Genomic DNA, 21,792 nt, shown 5'->3' with positions numbered 1-21,792 from the left:
TATTACCCAACTGTGGACTGTAAATAATATTAACAGTTGAAATTTGAGAACATTGTTTTATTACTGTGCAGGTTATAATCTCCTAGAATACCTATGCTATAGGTCTAGTCCTGTGTAAATTATGCAATGAAAAGTGAACCCAGGATTAAGAATTTTTTTTAATGTAAGTATCATTTTCAGTGCAATTTGCTGTAACATATCTTCTGAATTCCCTGAGCTGCTTAAGATTGGTTTTAAGTCCAATCTTTAGGTTTAAGTCCTAAAAACCAGTGTCTGACTAAGGCAAATATAATCACTTTTATTAAATTCACTATTTCAACAAGACAAACCTAAGCTCTAAAGCAGCTCAGAAGTGCCATCTTGTGGCAAGACAAGAAATGTTGTCTTATTAGACAATTACTGTATCCTAAAGACATCTGTATTGTTTTAATATTCGATTGGGAGCCGCCCAGAGTGGCTGGGGAGACTCAGCCAGATGGGCGGGGTATAAATAATAAATATATTATTATTATTATTATTATTATTATTATTATTATTATTATTATTATTGACTTAGGCCAAAGGCTCATCTAACCCAGTAACAACTAGATGTCAATGGGGAGCACACAAGCAGAATATGAGTGGAAGAGCACTCTTCCTACTTGTGATTTCCAGAAACTGGCATTCAGAGGCATGTTTCTTCCCCCAAAACCAATAATAAATGTTAAAAGTGCTAGACAACTGTATAAGCAGACACTGAAATGAGCTAGTTTAGATTCGTATGTTCTGAACAATTTATTCAGTCATTTAAGTATTTTACACTGCCTTTAAAGATTAAAAACCTTCTCAAATTCAACTGAAACTCTATTTACATTAAAAATAAATACCTATATTAAACAAGCATTAATTTCCAAAATGTGATTGAATTACAAGTCAGAAGGACAGTATGGCTGGATATAAATAATTTTAAAAAGCTTTCCAAGAGATTGATCCAAAGGAACAAGTTTTGCCAGAATCCAAATTAATTTCGTAAAGTTGGCCCAAGGAACACCCCCTCTACTCTTGCACCAAGCTAACTGCAAAGGCATACTGTCAATCTGATAGTACCTTTCCCTCATTTTAGATTGTGATACTTATGATTTGATCACAGGAAGGATCATCAGGAAACATACAATAATCCAAGGAAATAAGTTATATATAGGTTACTGTATGGTGGCATATAAACACACATTCAACATATTAAAGCATTGTTTTAATGCTATTATTTCCAATCAGTATATTTTTTTAATATATTTGATGTTATTGTCTACTGATTTTCTACATGATTTTCTGAAACCAAGTGAATGATGGACTAAAATTTCATAATCACATCTAAATTACTGTCATGCTATTCAGACATTTCAAGATGTGTAGATGTAATGATTCAACCTTAGCTTAGCAATCAGAAAAGCATTTCAGCATTTCAGAAAAGCATTTCAGATTATATAAAATCATATTCCATAAAAATGCAAGAAAGTCACTCAATGGAAAAAGAAATAAAACTTGTAAACTGTTGATATACTCTTCCACAACACACAGAAGTAAAAGGCATCAAGTACCCCGCTCCAAAAAAGTATAGCTGTGTTAGGCTATTGTAACAAAAACAGCAGTCATGTAGCACTTTAAAGGCTAACAAATTTATTATGGGATGAAGCGTTCACAACATATAATTCACTTCAGATAGAAGTTGAATTTGATGAAGTGGACTCTTGAATATGGTGAACTCCAACCTGTTCCTCATGCTGATTGTGTTTCTTCTCCTAAACCTTAAGATCTGCTTTGGAAGCCCTCCAGTTCACTAAAACTTCAGTTGTAATATACTTGGAAGGCTTCTCTCTTTTTTATTTTTAAAGTATTTTTGTTCACTAACTTCTGCCTGTTAAAGGGAATACTAGTTTCTATAGCTCGCAAAATTATTCCACAAGACTTAAGTTCTTTATTATGCCCAATTATGAACGCAGTCAAAGACATACTGTTGCCCAATAATAAAATACTGTTTCAAAGAAACCACAGTAAACTGAGCAATTTGGCATTTTGAATGCTGCCTTTAAATTGAATACAATTAAATAAGGCTCACCTTATCAGATGAGAGCAAGTAAATAGGAGTTAATTGGGGAACTTCACTTAAATCACAGCTCAAATGAAGTAGTGTCAGGATTTCGGTAAGAACATCATATCTTTTGGCATTGCTCATTTTGAGCAAATTGAAGTCATCCTTTGTTTGAGTAGACAAACCCTTGACATTCACTTCCAAATGTGCCTGCGAATACAAGGCAGAAATATTAGCCTTCAAATGTATTAAAATTCACTTTTAAAAACCCAGGGTTACTACATTAACTGCATTACACTGATGCACCCTGATAATCTTTCAATCACCAGCTACTTGGGTTGTTTTTTATAGCAACTACACACATTAACACAATACAGAAAGCAGAAATGGTACTACGTACAGTGACAATGAATATTTACTTGTTAAGATCACTGTTGATCTTGTTTAAAAATAGCCCAAAATATTTTTTCCAACACCCTAGAATTAATTTAAATGCTAGATCTGAATGTTGGAACTGGGTTATACTGCCTTTTCTATCAACTGAAGAGACTATAATATGGAATTTTATTACTAGAGAAGGAACAGTTGAAATGCTATAGCACAGACTTACAGACATATTCTTGGAAAACCTATCTGCCTAAAAATCTGTCATTTTCCTGAAAGCAGGATTCTTTAAGAAAACATTGAGAAAAACATTTGCAAACAAAACTTATGTCTACCATACCTGACAAAGAATGGCTTCTCCACCACCATTTCCATAGGGCAGATGGACAATCATCATATCTTTATCTGGACTCTCCAAGTAACCTAGTAGCTTCATGGGGCTTAATTCTTCTGTAGTTTCCCTCTCAAAAACTTTCCCACTAGCAAGAACATTTAGTCTAACCTCTTTGCTCTTTGCTGTTGAAAACACGAAGTCCTGTATTTTGCCCATCAGTTCATCTTTACTTTTTAGCTGTATTCCACCAAAAGTGAAAAAAGAAGCAAGTCCCAAAATCTTCCCACCTTTTGACATAAAAGCAAGAAATTGTTTGGACACATCATCTGAAATGGGGTGTGATGCAGCAACGACCAACAGCAATGCATTGTCAAGCCATGGAACGCTCATAACTTGATTCTCTAACAACTGGTAGACTGTATAAGCATTAACATCTACACATTCCATGATGAGTGATTTTATTTCCTCAAATTTCACTTTTCCAGGATCAGAACCAACATAAATTAAAATATTAGGAGGCTTCCCAGTAAGGTTTACCCTTTTCAGGTTTCCTGCCAGATTATCACTAACATCTTCAGAATTGCCACTATAATCATCAGGAAGATCGGGAATGTTTTCTGCAGAGGCAAACTTAACTGACTCAATTGTGCTATTCTCCAGTTCCAAGCACTCATGACAGCTGGAAAGATGAAGGTGGTGATGTTCACCAGTTCCCGTTTCTTTTTCAGATATTTGCTCAAGTTGTTCAGGATGTTCATTTACTTTCTGCAATTTACATGCTGATCTCTGCATTTCTTGATCACCACCTGCTGCACAATCAAGAGCTTCCTCTTCTGGTTTAGCATCAGTCTCAAAAGTAGACCCTTGAGTCAGTTCACCAAGCGGCATCTTATTAGTATTTCCCTCTTTTGGGGTATTTGGAGCCAGTTGTTCTAACTCTTCCAATGCTGACTTCTGTAAGTGAACAGCTGACATATTTAAAGTAAGTTATTAAACAGAATGCATAATAATGACAATGTTGAATAATGCTGCCTTTAATATGAGCTCAAACTGGAGTTTTAATCATAAATAATTGTGATGACATGCCTCCATTTTACTATCAGCATGTTTGCAATGCAATATAACATTATGTTATCATGATGGAGCAGCTGTTGGTAAAAAATTATGTGCTTGCAAAGCACATCTCCAGATTAAACTGTTGGTGACTAAAGTCATCATTTGCCCTAACAAAAAAATGCCTGTCTTACTTAAACCCTATGCCAATAAACTATTGTACGCATACACAAAAGAAAAACCCCTAGCAGTTAGACTGAGGAGAAGTACGGCTAAGCAATTAAGTGAACCAAAACATGTGGCAAAGGTCAAGATTGGCATGTGTTAATTCTGGAGTCTCATATTTGGATATCCAACTAAGAACACTTCTGTGGCCTGACCTTCAAAAGGAATAAGCAACAAGGTCAGTTCAGCACACAACTGTGTATGGTCAGTGGTTATATTCTCTTATTCATCTGTGTAGGTTCTGAATTAAGAAATTTTCTTACAAAGTACAACAAATAATTGGTGTTGACTGGATGCAGATGCACAAATTATGGATACAGTTCTCATCAGCATGGCAGTCTGGATGACAATGTCATATCCCTTCCAATCTCAAAATACCAATGCACTTTCCCATTTGCTATCTGTGCCCATTGTGTTCACTTACTATTAATGTAGAAGACCTTGCACAACTACTGGTGCATTGAAATCACTAGTTTCAATGCATCTCCAATTATGCATGCTTAAAAAACAACATTTTTTAAAATAGAAGTTTGTATTCCAAAGCAGTTACTAGATTTTGCATTATTAAGTAACATACAATTATAGACATCACCAGGAGGACCTGAACTTCTAAATTCTCCAGTATCTGGAGGATACTTTGAGATGGTTAAGTATTTATATCTTTTTTACACTCCAGAAACACTCCAGGATAAAAATTAGATTTATGCTTGTCAGTCTTCAGCTTACCTAATCAACAAAATAACTGAATTGAGAGATTAAAAATTAAATGTTTACAAGAATGGTGTGAACACCAAATAACTATTTCAGAGGAGAGGTGCTCAAGTAAAGTTCCATGTTTTAACACACAATTCATAATGCTAATACTACTACTACTAATAATAAATGAACTCAATGATGGCCCAACATTTTGGACAACAAGTCAAGTTCAAAATATAAAACTGCATCACTAGAACACAAAAACCATTAGAACTTGTGGCTCTCCAGATACTGTCAAACTACAACTTCCATCATCCCTGACCACTGGCTATACCGATTCAATTACAGGTTCTCCCCTTATAGTGAGCACTACTGTACATACTGTATATAACTGCCCTGTTGCCTAGCGTAATTTACTGTACTGTACTTCTAGTTACTGAGAATGGGAGTTGATGCCATCAAAGTTGAGGAAAGTATTTTATGGTGTAGTTGTGTATGATTGTCTATGATATCTAGCCCTCTACTTCTCTCAAGATGTATCAAAGAGTCTTATTATCTCTGGCATTTATGACACCCATCTGCACAGTGGCCAGTCATTATTGATTGATTGTTTCAATATGTAATGTATTGGATGTATAAGAAGTCCCAACCCCAAGCACTGAATTCAGTGAAAAGTGTAGAAATAGGTTGCTTGTCACAAGTATGTTGTGTTGAAGTTGACAGCACATAATCTTGACCTAGCAATATTAAGACTGGGCCTCAAATTCACAAAATATGCACCTAGTAAATGATAGAAATAATGGAATTACAATTAACAATTAACAGACAGAAGAATGGACCCGTTTTCTTGCACAGAATGTCAATGAAGTTATGTTGGTCCAAGTCCAAGCTTTGTGGGCCACTGCAATGGAACACTTTAATTATAAAGATACTTACAAACAATTTTTTGAGGCTTCATTCCATTATCCATTTGGAGTCTATTTTCCATGAATGCTATCCCAAGGCTACTGAAGTTATCTATGCTTGTTTCAGCAAATAATATGTAAGGTTCTCCAGGTCTGAAGGCCAAAGGTGAACAATAGTCTGACCACTTCACAATCTGAAGAAAAAATCATGACATATTTCCCAGATTATTATTTTTTAAAATTATGTGGCAGTCATACCCATAGTTGTGCATTTTGCCTAGGAATACAGGAATTTAGGAGTGTGCACTGGTTTCTGACAAATTCTGAATCCTGTGGCAAAGCAGGATGCTTTGGAAGGATTTCAGCTTAGCAAAGGTGCAAGTTCTCTATGAGGCAATCAGAGCCAAAGAGAGAGGACTGAGTTTTCTTTTTCTTTCTTTGTTTGTGTTTTTATCTAGATTATGTTATTTTATCTTATTGTATTATAAAAAAGCTTTACTAAAATCTTATGAAAAAAAATAAAATAAAACCAAAACCATTACAGAACATACTGACCTTTTCTGTTGAGCAATTTACAGCTTGAGGACCGCCTGCTTGAATGGAAATACTTTCAGTTAGAAATGTGATACGTTCTGTTTCCAATATTTTATCCAAATAATGAAAAGGCGATACAATAAGCAACGTCCATTTGTTTAAATCATCAACAGACTGGAAAAGAGAGAGAAAAAGGAGATGCTTAACCACATTTTGGGAAGCTTACCTCTTCCTCCACAAATTGAGCTCAGATATGTAATTTCAGAAAAACACAAGTTAAGACTAACTTCACTACACTTTGCTCTACCTGGACCCAACTGAAACAAAAGAGCCCTACTTGGTCAGACCAAAGGCCCATCTAGTCCAGCACCATGTTCTCACTGTGGCCAACCAGTGGCTAAAGAGAATCATCTCCTATACTTGGTGTGCCATACCATATACATTTTTGGAATCCCATGCCTTTGATGGCATCTTACAACACCTTAACCTCCAACATGTATAGGAAGGGAATCTACTTCTCATCTTTGTTAGTTAAAAGTGTTAGTCTCTATCATGAAAACCCTATATCAGTGTTTCTCAACCGCTGTTCCGCGGCACACTAGTGTGCCGCGAGACGCTGGCTGGTGTGCCGCGACGTGCGCCGACGAGAAGGGCGATTTTCATTGTCACGTGCCTGGCGGCCGCCAATAAACAATACTGGCCCGCCGGAAAGGAAGCCGGCCGGGTCACGAAGCGGGGCGAGCGCAGCTCTCAACAGCCACCACCACGGGAGGGTGGTTTTAGACAAACTTAAAGAAGCTGGCTGGATGAGCTCAACCTGAAACTTGCTGAGCAAAGGATTGTGCTGGCAGAGAAATCAGCGGCTTGTGAAGCCTTATTACAGGAGATTGCAACCAACACAGCAATTGGCAAGTGTTTCTTACAGTCATAATTATATAGTCAATATAGGGCGGCACAGAGTTAAATTTTTTAACTTTTTTAATGGTGGTGTGCCTCGTGATTTTTTTCATGGAACAAGTGTGCCTTGGCCCAAAAAAAGGTTGAGAAACACTGCCCTATATGCATGCCACTGGCAACTGAGAGTGGAAATTAGCCATATGTTAATACTAGCAATTCCAATAAGGAGTGTTGGGACTGCACTCTCTTGTACTTTATGACTGTCTAAAGATCAGAGTGTCACATAATAGCCACTAAGAGGCTGCTTTACATGTTACAAAACTAAAGTAATGTTTCAAAGAATTAACAAGATTACAAAAATTACGTCAAACAAAATAGTCCACAAATTGAGTTGCAGTGGTAGAAGTTTGCGTATACTGTATGGAGCCTATCTAAATATACTTAAGATAGCAACCTAAATGTTTTACTTGACTCTTCAATTTTACACGCGCTTTTAAAGATATTAAATTTTTGCTTGTTTGATTTTAACCCTCAGATCGATCATATGCAATAAATGAATTGTTGCATCCAGACATCAGGCTAATAGATTTCATCTTATTATATGTTTATTTTTAAAATATTTCACATTTTTGAAGGTCATGAGTGCTGACCCCAAGGGATGTTTTGCTTAATTTCACATTCTACAGTTAAATGTGCAATCTACCAGCCACTGTTCCAGCATGAGGCACAATGACTTCTGCCCCAGAAGAAAAACCACTGTTGCTATAATATCATGTAAGCATAACAGTGTAGAGCAAACTTTGTTGATGAAGCATAATACCATCACATGGGACACTCCTTGAAAACAGTCCAAAAGCTGCAGCTTGTGCAGAATGAGGCTGCCAGGTTACTAACTTGGACAGGAATATGGGATCTCATGTAACACTGAAGTTCTGCACTGGCCACCTGTGCACTACAGACACTGATTCAATGAGTCAGTGCTAAATGACTTAAGGAACCAAACATCTACAGAAGCTCATCTTCCAATACCAGCCACTCAATCCTTAATATGGGTGGAGCTCTACCTGCAGCTTTCAGATGTCAGTTGAATACAATTTTATTTAACCAAACTTTTGCTATCTGATAACAGAAGGTTTACGCTTCAGCAGTAATATATGTATCTGTGTTTAATGATTTTAATGCATTTTTAGGGACGTGGGTGGTGCTGTGGGTTAAACCACAGAGCCTAGGGCTTGCCAATCAGAAGGTCGGTGGTTCGAATCCCCGCGATGGGGTGAGCTCCCATTGCTCAGTCCCTGTTCCTGCCAACCTAGCAGTTCGAAAGCAAGTCAAGGTGCAAGTAGATAAATAGGTACCACTCCGGTGGGAAGGTAAACGGCATTTCCGTGCGTTGCTCTGGTTCGCCAGAAGTGGCTTTGTCATGCTGGCCACATGACCCAGAAACTGTATGCCTGCTCCCTCAGCCAGTAAAGCGAGATGAGCGCTGCAACCCCAGAATCTTCCGCGACTGGACCTAACAGTCAGGGGTCCCTTTACCTTTAATGTATTTTTTAAATTTGTACATGTTTTTAGCTATATTCAGGTCTTCCACTAGCACAACAGGGCTTCCCTCACCAACTAACTTGTGGGGTCAGAAGAACACCTGGAGTGACAGGCAAGGGGAGAAGAAGGGAAATAATTATGTCAGGCAAGCAGAAATGCTTACACCAAAATATTTGAAACACTGCAATGCTGAATTCCTCCCTCGGTGTTGTGGTTAACATTGTCCTAGGGTCTACATCTTTCATCCTACCAAAATATTTAAGATCATGTCACACATTACTTTTTTAATTATACACACAAAGCAGCCTGTATTAATACATAATTCACACATGCACATACAAGCATGATTTTGCCACTGCATGCATTTCACTGGTACATGCACCAAACAACTGGGAGTAATCACATCTCCATTGAATGTGGCTGCGGGGTGTGTGTATGTAAAGAAATAACACTACTTAACATACGAAGCATCCCTGTACTTTTTACAGGTTAGAAATTTAAAAAGCATGCTTTTCCTTTCTCAAACGTGCTTTTGATTATTCTTACTATTCAGGCACTGGGTGAAAATAGGCTTTCTAGAGCTTTCACCTGTAGTCTTCAGTTTTACTGCTGCTACATCTAATCATAGTTAGCTGCTTTTTCTCTTTAGAAACACTTGCTTTATATGAAGGAGTCGCGTTTAAACTGCAATGTTCTTGTTTGCAAGTCTGGGGGCCTTTCAAGCGAAAGGCAGGCTATAAACAAATCTGAACAAAACAACTGCACCACCATATTGTTGCACTCTCCCCAATCTAAGGAGAGCTGCACCTGTTAATTTCTGCCTACCCTCCAGCTGTCAAAGGGCCAGAAACCCCAGAGTATTAAAATGTACTTTTTTATATATAAAAAAAGCGTTTTCTATTTCATCTGTAAGCCACCTTGAGCCACTGTCCTGGAAAAAAAGGCGGGACATAAGCATTATAATAATAACAACTCCCTCCCCCGTCCAAATACCCTACACTTGTGTTGAGATATCATCTCCCTACCCCCATCCTATACACCAGGGGTGGGAAGCCTGTAGTCGTCCGTACCTGACTGGACCCCAACTCCCATCATCCCCGATCACTGACCAAACTGGTCGGGGGTGAGGGGGGCTGGGGTGTCCTACAACTGGAGGACCACACGCTTGCCCGTCCATTTTATGTACATCTGGCAAACTGGCGCGCTCTTCGTGCCTCCACGCGACACGGGCCGCGCCTCCTCCTCCTCCCTTCCCGCCTCACACCTGGGTCTCGTCAGTGAAGAACACCTTGTCCCCCACCCTCAGGCAGACTCTCTCCTCCTCCGGGGGGCGCCGGGGCCCCCGCTTGCGAAGCGGAAGGTGGGCAGCTTGCCGGCGCTGCGGAGTTTGGCGAGGGGAACAGCCGGGGCTGGAGGAAGAGGAGGAGGTAGAGAAGGTGAAGGAGCAGCGGGTCCTGTACAGCCTGCGCACCGTGCGGCGGATGAGCCCCGCCGAAGAGGCCCCCCAGCGAGCCCAGAGGTACAAGTAGCAGAGCGTGATCAGCATGGCGCGCGGGCGACGCGCCTGAGGGGCTCCAACCGCCAACCTACGCGCCCGCCCCCATCCGTAGCTCAGCAGCTGCGGAGAGGGTGCGGGAAGGGGCGGGGGAGCAGCCAACGCCGCCGCCACCCTGATTGGCTGTCCCGCCCTCCTCACGCGAAGATAACATGACTGCGGATTGGTCCGGACGTCTCCTCCCCCTCCCCTCTCTTGCTGTTGGTTCCAGGCACGAACAGGCACAAAAGACCCGGAAGCGCCATATAGCCGCGCTGTAGCTTCTCTATCCTCTTGCTACTTCTTTGTGCTATGTCTGTAGCAGAATTCAGAGAAGACTAGACTGCCTTTGGATGCGGAGGGTGCTTTTTGATTATTATTATTATTATTATTTTAAAAACTTTATTTTCTATAAAAGTTCGCATTTTCGTCCTTCGTTTCCTGGTTCCGTATCCGCATTTGATGCTACTCTCTGCTGTGTTATCATGTATCTAGAATTATGTAGTGCGCTTCCTATCTTTTTCTCGTACACGTGCGCGCTGCCCACGATTCTGTCTCCGATCGGTCCTGTGCAAATTTGGCGTACATTAGGTGGCTTTTGAGCGCGCCAATCCGCATCGGATCGGGCCGTATGGGAGGCAGTCAATCCGTGGTTGCACAAACAAAACCTTTTTGAAGGAGGATGGAAATGTTCCATAAAGAGATGTATAAAATCTCTTACCCAGTTCCTTGGAATGAGACACTATCCTTTCGCTTGTGACAATTTTTAAGCATACGTCGCTTGGAAGAAGTAAATTCCACTAATAAAAAAGAGGCTTGGCTGCTCGCAAGCAATTCTATAATCGTTGCAAGTTATGCAGAGCACTTTATTGTGTAGAATTTATTGGAACAGATACCTTAGTATCCAAAACACTGGAGGGATGTTCTGGAGCAACATTTTTCAAAGTAATATTGCTATTCCCAGCTAAAAAAACATTTTGTTTTTCAATATTTTGAAAATATACGTTATAAAGATACAAATATTTGAACATCCAATATTTTTTGGGGGGGGGGGCACGACCACGGGAGGATTTCTGCCTGCTTGTGAGAATTCCGGAGCTTACCTTTGGTGAAGTGTTCGCTTCCCTCCTGCCTCCTCAATGCTGCCTGTCTATCTAAGATTAGGACACATTATAAATCCTCCGTTGGCTTTTCCGTTGGCTGCTCCTCATTGGACAAGAAAGCTAGCAAAAACGGATTTCTGAGGCTTTATTGTTGTTGTTGCTGCTGGGTAAAGACAGCATCCGTTCATGCTCATAAATAGAAACCTAACTACTCTGCTTCCAATAAGCTGAACCATTTTCTGTAAATCTATTTAAAGAAAGGGAAACTGAAAGCACAGAAGCTTTTTGGGCATGTCTATTTATCTTTGGGCATGTCTATTTGTCTTTTTATCTGCACACAGTTCTTGGGTGGCAATCCAACTAAGCTTTAAGCAAGCAAGATAGATTACTTATCTACAAGCACAGATAGCATTGCATTGCTGGAAGCAGTGCCTACAACTACGTATACAACTACATATACAGTACTTGGGCAAAGTGTGTGTGTAAATGCATATGTGAAAATACTGTATAGGAAAAGATACCTAAATGCAATATTTAAATGCATTCTATCAGGGGAAATTTCTTTGCAAAAATATGACTATTAAGCTAATTAGAAAACAAACATGTCTATATTAGGAGATAATCAGCCTGATGAAGACAATATCTTGGGGCAGGACGTCACCAGCACTCCATGCATCAGCACTGGTGAGGGGCAAGACTATTTTGTCTCCCTGGGTACCACCAAAACTAGCAACCTCTCTATTGACGCTGAGCTGGACAAGCGTATTGGCAAGGCAGCTACGGCAATCACCTCTCCAAAAGGCTTTTGGAGAATGTGATGCTAATGACCAAGATGAAGGTCTACCAGGCTTGCATGTTGAGGATGCTGCTTTATGGAAGTGAGTCGTGGGCAACTTACAACTGTCAGAAGCAACTCCTCAATGGTGTCCAGATGTGCTGCATCAGGAATATTTTGAGCATCACATGGCAGAACAGAGTCTCAAACAAAGATGTGCTCTCCGAAGCCCAAATTCCCAATAGGTTCACACTCCTGTCTCAATGATGTCTATGCTGGCTTGGTCATGTCAACAGAATAGAAGATGGCAGGATCCTGAAGGATGTGCTCTATGGGGAGCTGGCTTCATGCACCAGGCCCATTGGCAGACCAACTCTGTGTTACAGAGATGTTTGCAAATATGACATGAAGGCTGGCAACATCAACCCTGCCGTGTGGGAATCCCTTGCAGACAACCACTGTGCCTGGGGAATTCCATTCCTCCCATGCTGCAGATGTGTGGGATTGTGACATGTCACATGTCTGTTTACATTCCAGCACAGATTGTTGGAGTCTCGTGAGCGGAACATCCGCTCTGTATTGCGTTTGTGTTCTCTCTCTTCGAGAAGAACGACAAGGAGAGAAGCCATGTTTTCTTTGTCCTGGTTTATGTACAATAAATGTAGCCTAGTATGCACACCTCGAGCCAGATCTGTTGTGTGTTTACTCTGCTGAGTAACGTGTGCTCATGCACAGCAGCATGAGTCACAGACGCATGTCAGAGGAGGATGACTGATGGATCTCCGCAGTGGCAAGGCTGAGAAGGGAGACGCTCCAACTGGGGTCTGTCCAGCTGGCTTTCCATCCCACGGTTCCGACAGTTGTGTTGTGCATCCATAACAGTGACCAGAGGAGGAATGACTGCAGAACGGGAACACCTTCCTCTGCCCCAGCTGCAGATGAAAACTTATCTCTCGTGTATCAGTCTCTACAGTCACAGGAAGTGCTGTAACTCTCCAGCAGTTTGACTTCAACCATGATGGTGCACTTTTCCATTGTTCTTCAAGACAGACGGATGCCTCCAACAGGCCAAGGGCTGCAAAAATGTTTTTCAGTGCAAATTTTAAAACAAACCAAGGCTGACCAGAAAGGTGACAGTGAAGCAATGCCCAAGTGAATAGAGAATGGCTCAGCTGTCAAACCTTCACTGCACTCATCAAAACCAACTCTACATGGGCCCACATCTCCCCACTTGAACCACTATGAACGGTGGAATTGGCACTCTACAGGTGCCACGCAAGAACCTGTTCCACATTTGTAAGAATGAGATCGCTGAGTGCGGCATCACCTACATTTCAGAACTCCCTGCCTATTGGTATCAAGCAGGCGCCTTTGCGGAGCTGTTTTTGGCACCTGCTGAAAACATTCAGTCCAGATACTTAGGAGGTTGGCGTGAATTTCAACCTGTTTTAGTATTTTAACTTTTTGTGTGTTTTAAACTACTGTAGATTTTTCATGCTTTTATTGTTTTGTGATTTTGTAAGCCACCAAATTTCTCCCCCGCCCCTACTTCTAAACAGGTGTGGACAGGGTTGCATCCTAAACCCACCTTTTACTTGGCACCTCAGAGGCACAGCCTGGAGCATGTTTTTGCAAGGGGAACCAATAATCTATCTCCAAAGAGGAGGCTGGATCAGTCACCTCTTTAAATGGATTTCCAGAGGAAGCTAGTGAAATCTGGCAACAGAAAGGAGATGCTGAGTCAGCAGGAGGTCTTTTTTTTAAAAAAAAAACCACACCAATGAATTGCTAGAATATGGCCAAACATGCTTCGATCTGACCATATTTGGCCATACTGCAAAATGCAGCCCTTTTGCTCTTTGCCCTTAGAGGCTACAGTAGGCGTTATTTATGATATTTATTTATTGAACATATGGTTTCCCATAAAACCTGTTTCAACAGATAAGCAGAGGTATAAGACCAGGGGCAGACTGGATAGGGACAGGTAAGTGGAAGGAAAATATTTTGCGTTTACTGGGATCCCCGTGAGATTAACAGCAAAGGCGACTGCGTCTCCCTCAGGTAAGTATGAAACAGGACTCAGCACCCATGGTTTCTCTGCCTGATCCTTCCTGTTCTGTTTGTCTCCTTTCTACTCTGTAGAATTACAGAACTATAGAGTTGCAAGGTACCCCCAAGGGTCATCTAGTCCAACCCCTGCAATGCAGGAATCACAACTACAGAATCCCTGACAGTTGGCTATCCCACCTCTCTTTAAAAAAAACCTCTAGCTTATGATCAGAAGCAAGGTGAGCTGTGCTGGAGGTTGGGTGAGGGAGGAAAGGAAAGGCTGTAGCTCAATGGGAGAGCACTTGCCTTGCACACAGGTCCTGGGTTCAATCCCTGGCGGCCTCTCCGTCAGGACTGGGAGAGGCCCCTGCTTAAAATCCTGGAGAGCTTCTGCTGCCCACCAGTGTGGACCATCCTGAGCCAGATGGACCAAAGGTCTAATCTCATCCAAGGCACCTTCCTGAGCTCCTAGGCTAAATTTAAAACAGCAGCCTGGGCAGTTGGAGGAGCCTTGGGGCAGCAGCAGAGCGCAGAGGTTGTTCCTGGCATCCCCAGGTGGAAAGCATCAGGTGTCTGGAGGCCCAAGAGCTGCTGCTGATCAGGCAAGGCAGCAGGCTAAATGGACTGAAGACCAGACTTGGTACGTATATGGACAGAGTTTTGCCTAGAGAGTAGCTGTAGCTCAGGGAGACTGAGCCTGTGGTCTGAACAGAAACACAGGAATCATTTCCAAGAAACTATAGGACTGAGCAACTATGCAGGAGCAACTGGAGAAATGGCCATCATCATCCCTAGACCCTGAACTTCCCACCTTATATTCCAGGGACAGCCAATGCTGAACTACAACTCCCAGCGGCTCCAGCTAGCACAACTAGTAGTGTGGGATGAGGGCAGCTGTAGGACAGAAACATCTGCTGAGCCCCATATAGGTTACCCCGTCATTATTATTTATTTCACGGATATACCACCTTTCCTTCAAGCAGCTCAGGGTGCCATACGTGCCCCCTGCCCTACTTTAATCTTCACAACCACCTTGCAAGGTAAATTACCCCGAGAGACAGTGGCTGCCTCCAGGTCATCTGGTGATTTGAACCCAGACATTCCTGGTCCTAGTCCAACATAACATCTGGATCATTAGAAAGCTTTGAACCAGTGTCTGCATGCAGTGGTGGACTGGGTGAGGGCCCATCAACTGTGCTTGACTCCTAGGAAGATGGGGGCTGTATGCGAAGGTAGCTCCCATGTTTGGGAAACTGGCAAATTACCTGTTCTGGATGAGGAGGCAGATGGGACAACATGGAGAAGATCTGGCACCATGTCTTCTAAAACAAGACACAGGTGGGCCACCTAGGAACATCCTGTCTTACTTAGCAAACATCCAACAGTGAAACAGTGTGGTCTAGTTACCCCTACTTCCAATTTGTTTTTATTTATTCATATACCGCCACCCTCCTCTCATCCTTTATTTTCTCTTCGGAATCTTCCAACATTCAGCTTCTTTGGATGTCCACAAATTCTCGTCACAAGAGAGGAAGCAAAACTTTTTTTCCATCCAATTTCTCCACGCTATGCACAATTGGTTAGAAGTCTATCATGTTGCCTCTTTCTTTCTTTAAACCAAAAAAGGCCCTAACGCTATTTTCTCATAGGACAGAAATATCAAATACTTCAGCAATAGAAAAAGATTTAAAAATAGCAATAAATTAAGCAGTTCAGAACTATCATTAAAAGGACTGGCTACTCAAGAAAAATAAAAACGACTGCATAAAAATGTAACAGATGGGGCAAGTGCAGCTTTATAGAATTGTAGAGTTGGAAGGAACCGCAAGTGTCATTAGTCCAACCCCCTGCAATGCAGGAATCTTTTGCCCAATGTGGGGTTTGAACCCACAACCCTGAGATTAAGAATCTCAGGCTCTACTGACTGAGCTATCTGAGTTGTCATAAAAAATACACATGCTCTTTTCCTAAAATGGGGGAACAACCTGGTAATGAAAAGGTTTGTTAGTGTTATGTGTAACTTTTTAAGAAAATCAAACCTCTGCTTCTTTAGAATGGGATGAAGTTTGAAAGTGACTGCAGAATAGTTTTAGGGAGAGAAGCACCATGACTCCTCACTCATGAGAATGAGTGGCCGTAAAGGGGAAATAACAGCTTTCTTTGCCTTGCCTTAGGGAAAAAATGGCAATGCAGAGAGAAAACGGGCAGCACTGATTTATTAGGGAGAGGCAAAATGCATCTGTCTGTGCTGGGTAAGTTGACCAAACCAGGGGCAAATTGAGTGGTGCCATCTTAATTCCTATTGACACCAGCAGGCACCTTTGCTGTACTGTTCTTGGAGCCTGCTGGCACTTTTCTCCGTCAGGCAAGCCTCTCTAAATGTGTAAATTTGACGTGTATTCCAATGAGTATTATTTTTTGTGTATGTGTATGTACTTAAACGCCAGCTTTGTTTGCATTTGGCAGATTTCTTAGCTTGATTTGTTTTTTACTTCTGACTCATATGGATGTGCATTTTAAAGTGCATTTTATGTAAACTGCTTAGAGAGTTTCACTCTCAAGGTGGATGAAAATGAATGAAGTTACCTGGGATGCTGATGGGGCTTGCTTGGTTTCCCTGAAGCTGGAGAATACATTAGTGTTGCATAGCTTGCCTCTAATCTTTGTTGTCTAAAGTGTCCTTCCCCTTGTCCTAAAGCAGCTGCCTGAAGTCTGTCCCGTCTTGCGTTCCCTACAGATCCATTCCAAATGGCGGAGGATGAGGTTGCCACTCTGGTCATGGACAACGGCTCCGGAATGTGCAAAGCAGGATTTGCGGGAGACGACGCTCCACAGGTCGTGTTCCCCTCCATCGTGGGGTGGCTCAGGCACCAGGGGGAGGAGCAGAAGGGCAGCTATGTGGGGGATGAGGCACAGAGCAAGAGGGGCATCCTCACCCTGAAGTACCCCATCGAACATGGCATCGTCAGCAACTGGGACGACATGGAGAAGATCTGGCACCATACCTTCTACAACGAGTTGCAGGTGGCCCCTGAGGAGCACCCAGTCTTGCTCACGGAAGCAGCCCAGAACCCAAAGACGAACCGCGAGAAGATGACGCAGATCATGTTTGAGACTTTCAACACGCCAGCCATGTACGTGGCCATGCAGGCCGTGCTGTCGCTCTATGCCTCTGGCCGCACCACCGGAATTGCCATGGACTCCGGGGACGGGGTGACTCACATGGTACCCATGCATGAGGGGTATGGCCTGCCCCACGCCATCAAGCGCCTGGACCTGGCTGGCCATGACCTGACTGACTACCTCATGAAGATCCTGACTGAGAGGGGCTACAACTTCGTCACCACGGCCGAGAGGGAGATAGTGCAGGACATCAAGGAGAAGCTCTGCTACGTGGCCCTGGACTTTGATCAGGAGATGGCCACGGCCAGCTCATCTTCCTCCCTGGAGAAGAGCTATGAGCTGCCGGACGGGCAGGTGATCACCATTGGCAACGAGCGCTTCCGGTGCCCTGAGGCCCTCTTCCAGCCCACCTTCCTGGGCTTGGAGTTGGCTGGCATCCACGAGGAAATCTACAACTCCATCATGAAATGCGATGTGGACATCCATGAGCACCTGTATGCCAACACGGTGCTCTCTGGCGGCAGCACCATGTACCCTGGCATTGCTGACCGGATGCAGAAGGAGATCATGTCTCTGGCCCCCAGCACAATGAAGATCAATATCATTGCCCCGCCAGAGCGCAAATATTTGGTGTGGATCGGGGGCTCCATCCTGGCCTCTGTCTCCACCTTCCAGCAGATGTGGATCAGCAAGCAGGAGTACGATGAGTCTGGCCCATCCATCGTCCACCGCAAATGCTTCTAAAATCCAAGCAGCCAACCTCTTCTGGCCAAGTCAATATATATTGCTGCCTTGCTTTTATCTGTTGAATTCTGTCATCTTGCAGGATATTTAGTATTTGATTTGGCTCCTGCATTGGGCAACTATTGTCCATCGCTTTGCCAAGGCTTGTCCACAGTTGCGCTCTTGATAATAATATTATTTATACCCCGCCCATCTGGCTGGGTTTCCTCAGCCACTCTGATTGTGTACCACCTTCGCCTTTTCTTTTTTTCTGATTCATGTGGAGTTCAGTACTTTATTGCTTTCGATTTTCTCTGTTGAACAAAACAAGCCAATAAAATCATGCTAAATGAAGTAAAAATTGGTGGGCTTCTTGTAGTTCAACCCCCTGCAATGCAGGAATCACAGCTAAAGTATCCATGACAGATGGCCATCCAACCAGTGGCGGAGCTTCTGGGGGGCGGGTGGAGAGCAGGCGTGGGTGACGGTCCCAGGGGCGTGGCACGCCGCCTACAGGGGTATGGCGGCCAGCGCAGGTGGGGGACAGCCGCAATGGCACTCCACCGGGATTGCGCTGCAGGGGGCAGTGCGGTCCCCCCCTGCACTCCTCCTCTGCCAGTGCATCCAACCTCTGCTTAAAAACCTCCAAGGATGGAAACTCGTTCCACTGTTGAACAACTCTTTCTGTCAAAAAGTTCTTCCTGATGTTTAGTCAGAATCTCCTTTTTTGTAACTTGAATCTGTTATAGGAATTCTAAGGTCTTATATATCTATATATATAAAAATGTAAAAATCGTGAAAATCCAGGTTCCACTTTTCTCCGTAACCGCTTGACCGGTCGTCCTGAAATTTTGACACAACGATCCAGGCCACTCCCCGCATGTTGTTGGGGGCAAAAATCCCTCAAATAGCACACCTGCGCAGGTACAGACCTGGTTTTCCACCAACTCAAAGAGCGCCCTCAAGTGGAATTCCTCCCACAGTACACCCCCTCCCTTCCTGTGAAATCTAAGCCACACCCACAAACCAAATGACATCATCATCAACCAAGCAACTGAAACCACACAGGCGGCCATTATCAGACAGACTAGGCCGCTTTCCAGACTAGGCCAAGTGGAGGTAAGGGGGGGGGGCAATAGAGGGCAGGGATACGTAATGGGTCAGAACAGGGGGAGGAACACAGGGATGAAACCTGCCCTCTCCACAATATCTCCCCTCGGCTTTGCAGACTAGGCCATTTTCCAGACTAGGCCAAGTGGAGGTGGGGGGGGGGGCAATAGAGGGCAGGGATAAGTAATGGGTCAGAACGGGGGGGGGGGTACAGGGATGAAACCTGCCCTCTCCACAGTGTCTCGCCTCGACTCAGGGGGACTCTGAGGCTCAGGGGGATCTGAAGGGGGGCTATTACCCTCCATTTCACAGACTAACGCACAGCAACGCATGCAGGGCCAGCTAGTATAAAATAAATGTTCATAAATGTACAAGGCAAACACACACACACACACACACATATATATATATAAATGTAGAAGGTGCATGTTTGTTATTCCCCACTTTTCTCCCACAAGCACTTACCCGATCGCCCTGAAATTTGGCCACAACCGCCGCCGATCCCGACACCTCCATAACAGGCCTAGACCGCCCCCCAGGGACCCACCCCACGTCCCTCACCAGCCCAGGAGACCCGGAACGCCCACGATCCCAACACCCAAATTCCACCACCACCAGACAGCAGGCCACTTGAAGAACAGGCCATTCCCCATCCCTCGCCATCCCAGGCCTCGCCCGCTACACAGATTGCGCCGCCAAGAAGGAGCAGACTAACCTGGGAGACAGACCACATACAAGATCCACCCCACCCCTGGAGCCAGACCAAAAAGATCCCAGAGACCGCCCAACCAACACACTCCAGAACCTTGACACCAGACCAACACCACAGATCAATACCTCCCTCGGACCCCTACATCCCTTCCATTCCACAAAGGAAATGTCCAGGTAAGATACAATATCATACTTTCCACTATGCAGATTTCAAGCCACCCTTGAAAACTTCCTTCTATGCCACCTTCCACACATACACTACACTACATATCTAACACACACACACAATTCTATTGCAATCATTCTTAACATTTCCATTTCTTTTTCTTTCCATTTCTTAACTACCACCATGAATACTCCTGCTCAACTACCAACGACAGAATCCCAGACACTGCCCAAACAACACACTCCACAACCTCTCAACCAGACCAACACCACAGATCAATGCCTACCACAAATCCCTACATCAGTTCCATTCCACAGAGGACTACCCAGGTAAGATACAATATCATACTTTGCAGTATACAGATTTAAACCCAACCTCTAAAAATTCCTCCCATACTACCTTGACCACATACACTACACTATATATAAAACACACACCTAATAATATTACAATAATTCTTACCATTTCTTTCTAATCCTTTTTCTTCCCACTTCTTAACTACCAGCATAGAAACTCCAACTCAATTGCCAACAAAGGGATCCTCCCCCATCGCACAATGACTATGTGAAAGACAATTGAACCGCAACATTAACACCAACAACGACGTACAATACAGACCATGCCACTACCACACCACAAACCCACCAAGAGGACACCAAAACCCCAACGACAACCCCGTCATCGCTACCTCAACCACAAAAGACTAAAATAAACACTATCCTTCAAAACGTTAACTACCTTCCTCCTTTCTTCCTAATTTCATAAACAATGCCACAGCAACGCATGGAAGGTGCATGTTTGTTATTGGCCACTTTTCTCCCACAACCACTTAGCTGATCGCGCTGAAATTTGGCCACAAGCTCTGAGTCACATGAGGGCGTGCAACCATCCACTTACACTGACCAGCTGACGCACCTAACACAGGTAAAACCTGGATTTGTGCAAAAAAAAATTGCACCCTCCAGTGGACATCCAACAAACAAAGGACAAACATACTCCCACAATCCCTCCCGCCCTGGAGACCACGCCTCCAACAGGGAGCAAACCTTCCCGAGAGCACGCCGCTCCTCAGGGAACCAAGCCCGCCTCGGAGACAGACCTCTCCTCAGTGACCCACGCACGCCCAGGATATCACATACTACACACACACACACACACACACACACACACACAGAGAGAGAGAGAGAGAGACACGGATCGTGCCCCTGCTGGTCCCACCCCATGGATCGTGCCCCCGCCGATCCCCCCACCCCACGGATCGCACCCCTGCCAATCCCCACCCCACCCCATGGATCTTGCCCCCGCCAATCCCACCTCGCCTGGGTGGGGGTTGGGGGAGCAGGGAGTTGGGGGATTCACAGGGATGAGCCGGGGGGGGGGGGGAGGAACAGAATAGGGCATGGATCGGGACAGGGTGGGGCCAGTCACAGGGATTAGCCACTGCAACGTGTGGCAGGGCCAGCTAGTAAGTATATAAACCACGTGTCTGAATTAGTACAGGAGAACAATCCTGAATTTTACTCTCCCAAATTGACCTGAAATATTTCTCTGCAAGGAAGAAGGAAATGGGAAAAGCTTTCCAATTGTCTTTGGACTGTAGGGGCTTACACCTCCTTGTAAATACAGACTGGCAAGTACCTATCTGTTAAGCTGAGCACACTATCAATATGCGTAAGAGCAGGGGTCAGCAATCTTTTTCATCCGTGGGCCGGTCCTTGTGGTGGACCAGACTTTTTTTGGGGGGGGGGGGAATGAACAGAGGGCAGGGATAGGTAATGGGTCAGAACAGGGTGGGAGGAGACACAGGTAGTGCCCCCCCCCCGTGGAACGCCCTCCCACCAGATGTCATAGAGAAAAACA

At 43.8% G+C, this 21,792-nt stretch overlaps 2 protein-coding genes across 5 annotated transcripts in view; one reads left to right on the top strand and one right to left on the bottom strand.

Moving 5' to 3' along the window:
• Window positions 1-11,403, bottom strand: part of HLCS (holocarboxylase synthetase) — a 96,641-nt gene extending 85,238 nt beyond the window's left edge. The window contains exons 1-5 of one of the 4 annotated variants that reach the window (XM_060273578.1): window positions 11,276-11,403; window positions 6,221-6,373; window positions 5,697-5,859; window positions 2,793-3,754; window positions 2,096-2,278 (exon numbers count right to left, since the gene is read on the bottom strand). In XM_060273578.1, the coding sequence (XP_060129561.1) occupies window positions 2,096-2,278; window positions 2,793-3,754; window positions 5,697-5,748 (1,197 nt within the window). In that variant the 5' untranslated portion in view covers window positions 5,749-5,859; window positions 6,221-6,373; window positions 11,276-11,403. Of the gene's footprint in view, window positions 1-2,095; window positions 2,279-2,792; window positions 3,755-5,696; window positions 5,860-6,220; window positions 6,374-9,902; window positions 10,267-11,275 lie in introns of those variants that run through there. The other 3 variants (XM_035116473.2, XM_060273577.1, XM_035116474.2) reach the window with 3 other exon arrangements.
• Window positions 11,404-14,010: 2,607 nt separating this feature from the next.
• On the top strand, window positions 14,011-18,504 carry LOC118085150 (actin, clone 302-like). The gene is made up of 2 exons (XM_035115475.2): window positions 14,011-14,111; window positions 16,837-18,504. Exon 2 carries the CDS (start codon window positions 16,848-16,850, stop codon window positions 17,964-17,966), a length of 1,119 nt encoding a protein of 372 aa, XP_034971366.1. The 5' UTR covers window positions 14,011-14,111; window positions 16,837-16,847; the 3' UTR covers window positions 17,967-18,504.
• The last annotated feature ends 3,288 nt before the right edge of the window (window positions 18,505-21,792 follow it).

The sequence above is a fragment of the Zootoca vivipara genome, chromosome 4 (genome assembly GCF_963506605.1).
Source record: "Zootoca vivipara chromosome 4, rZooViv1.1, whole genome shotgun sequence".
Taxonomy (NCBI): domain Eukaryota; kingdom Metazoa; phylum Chordata; class Lepidosauria; order Squamata; family Lacertidae; genus Zootoca; species Zootoca vivipara.
This window is presented reverse-complemented; position numbering and strand designations above follow the sequence as displayed.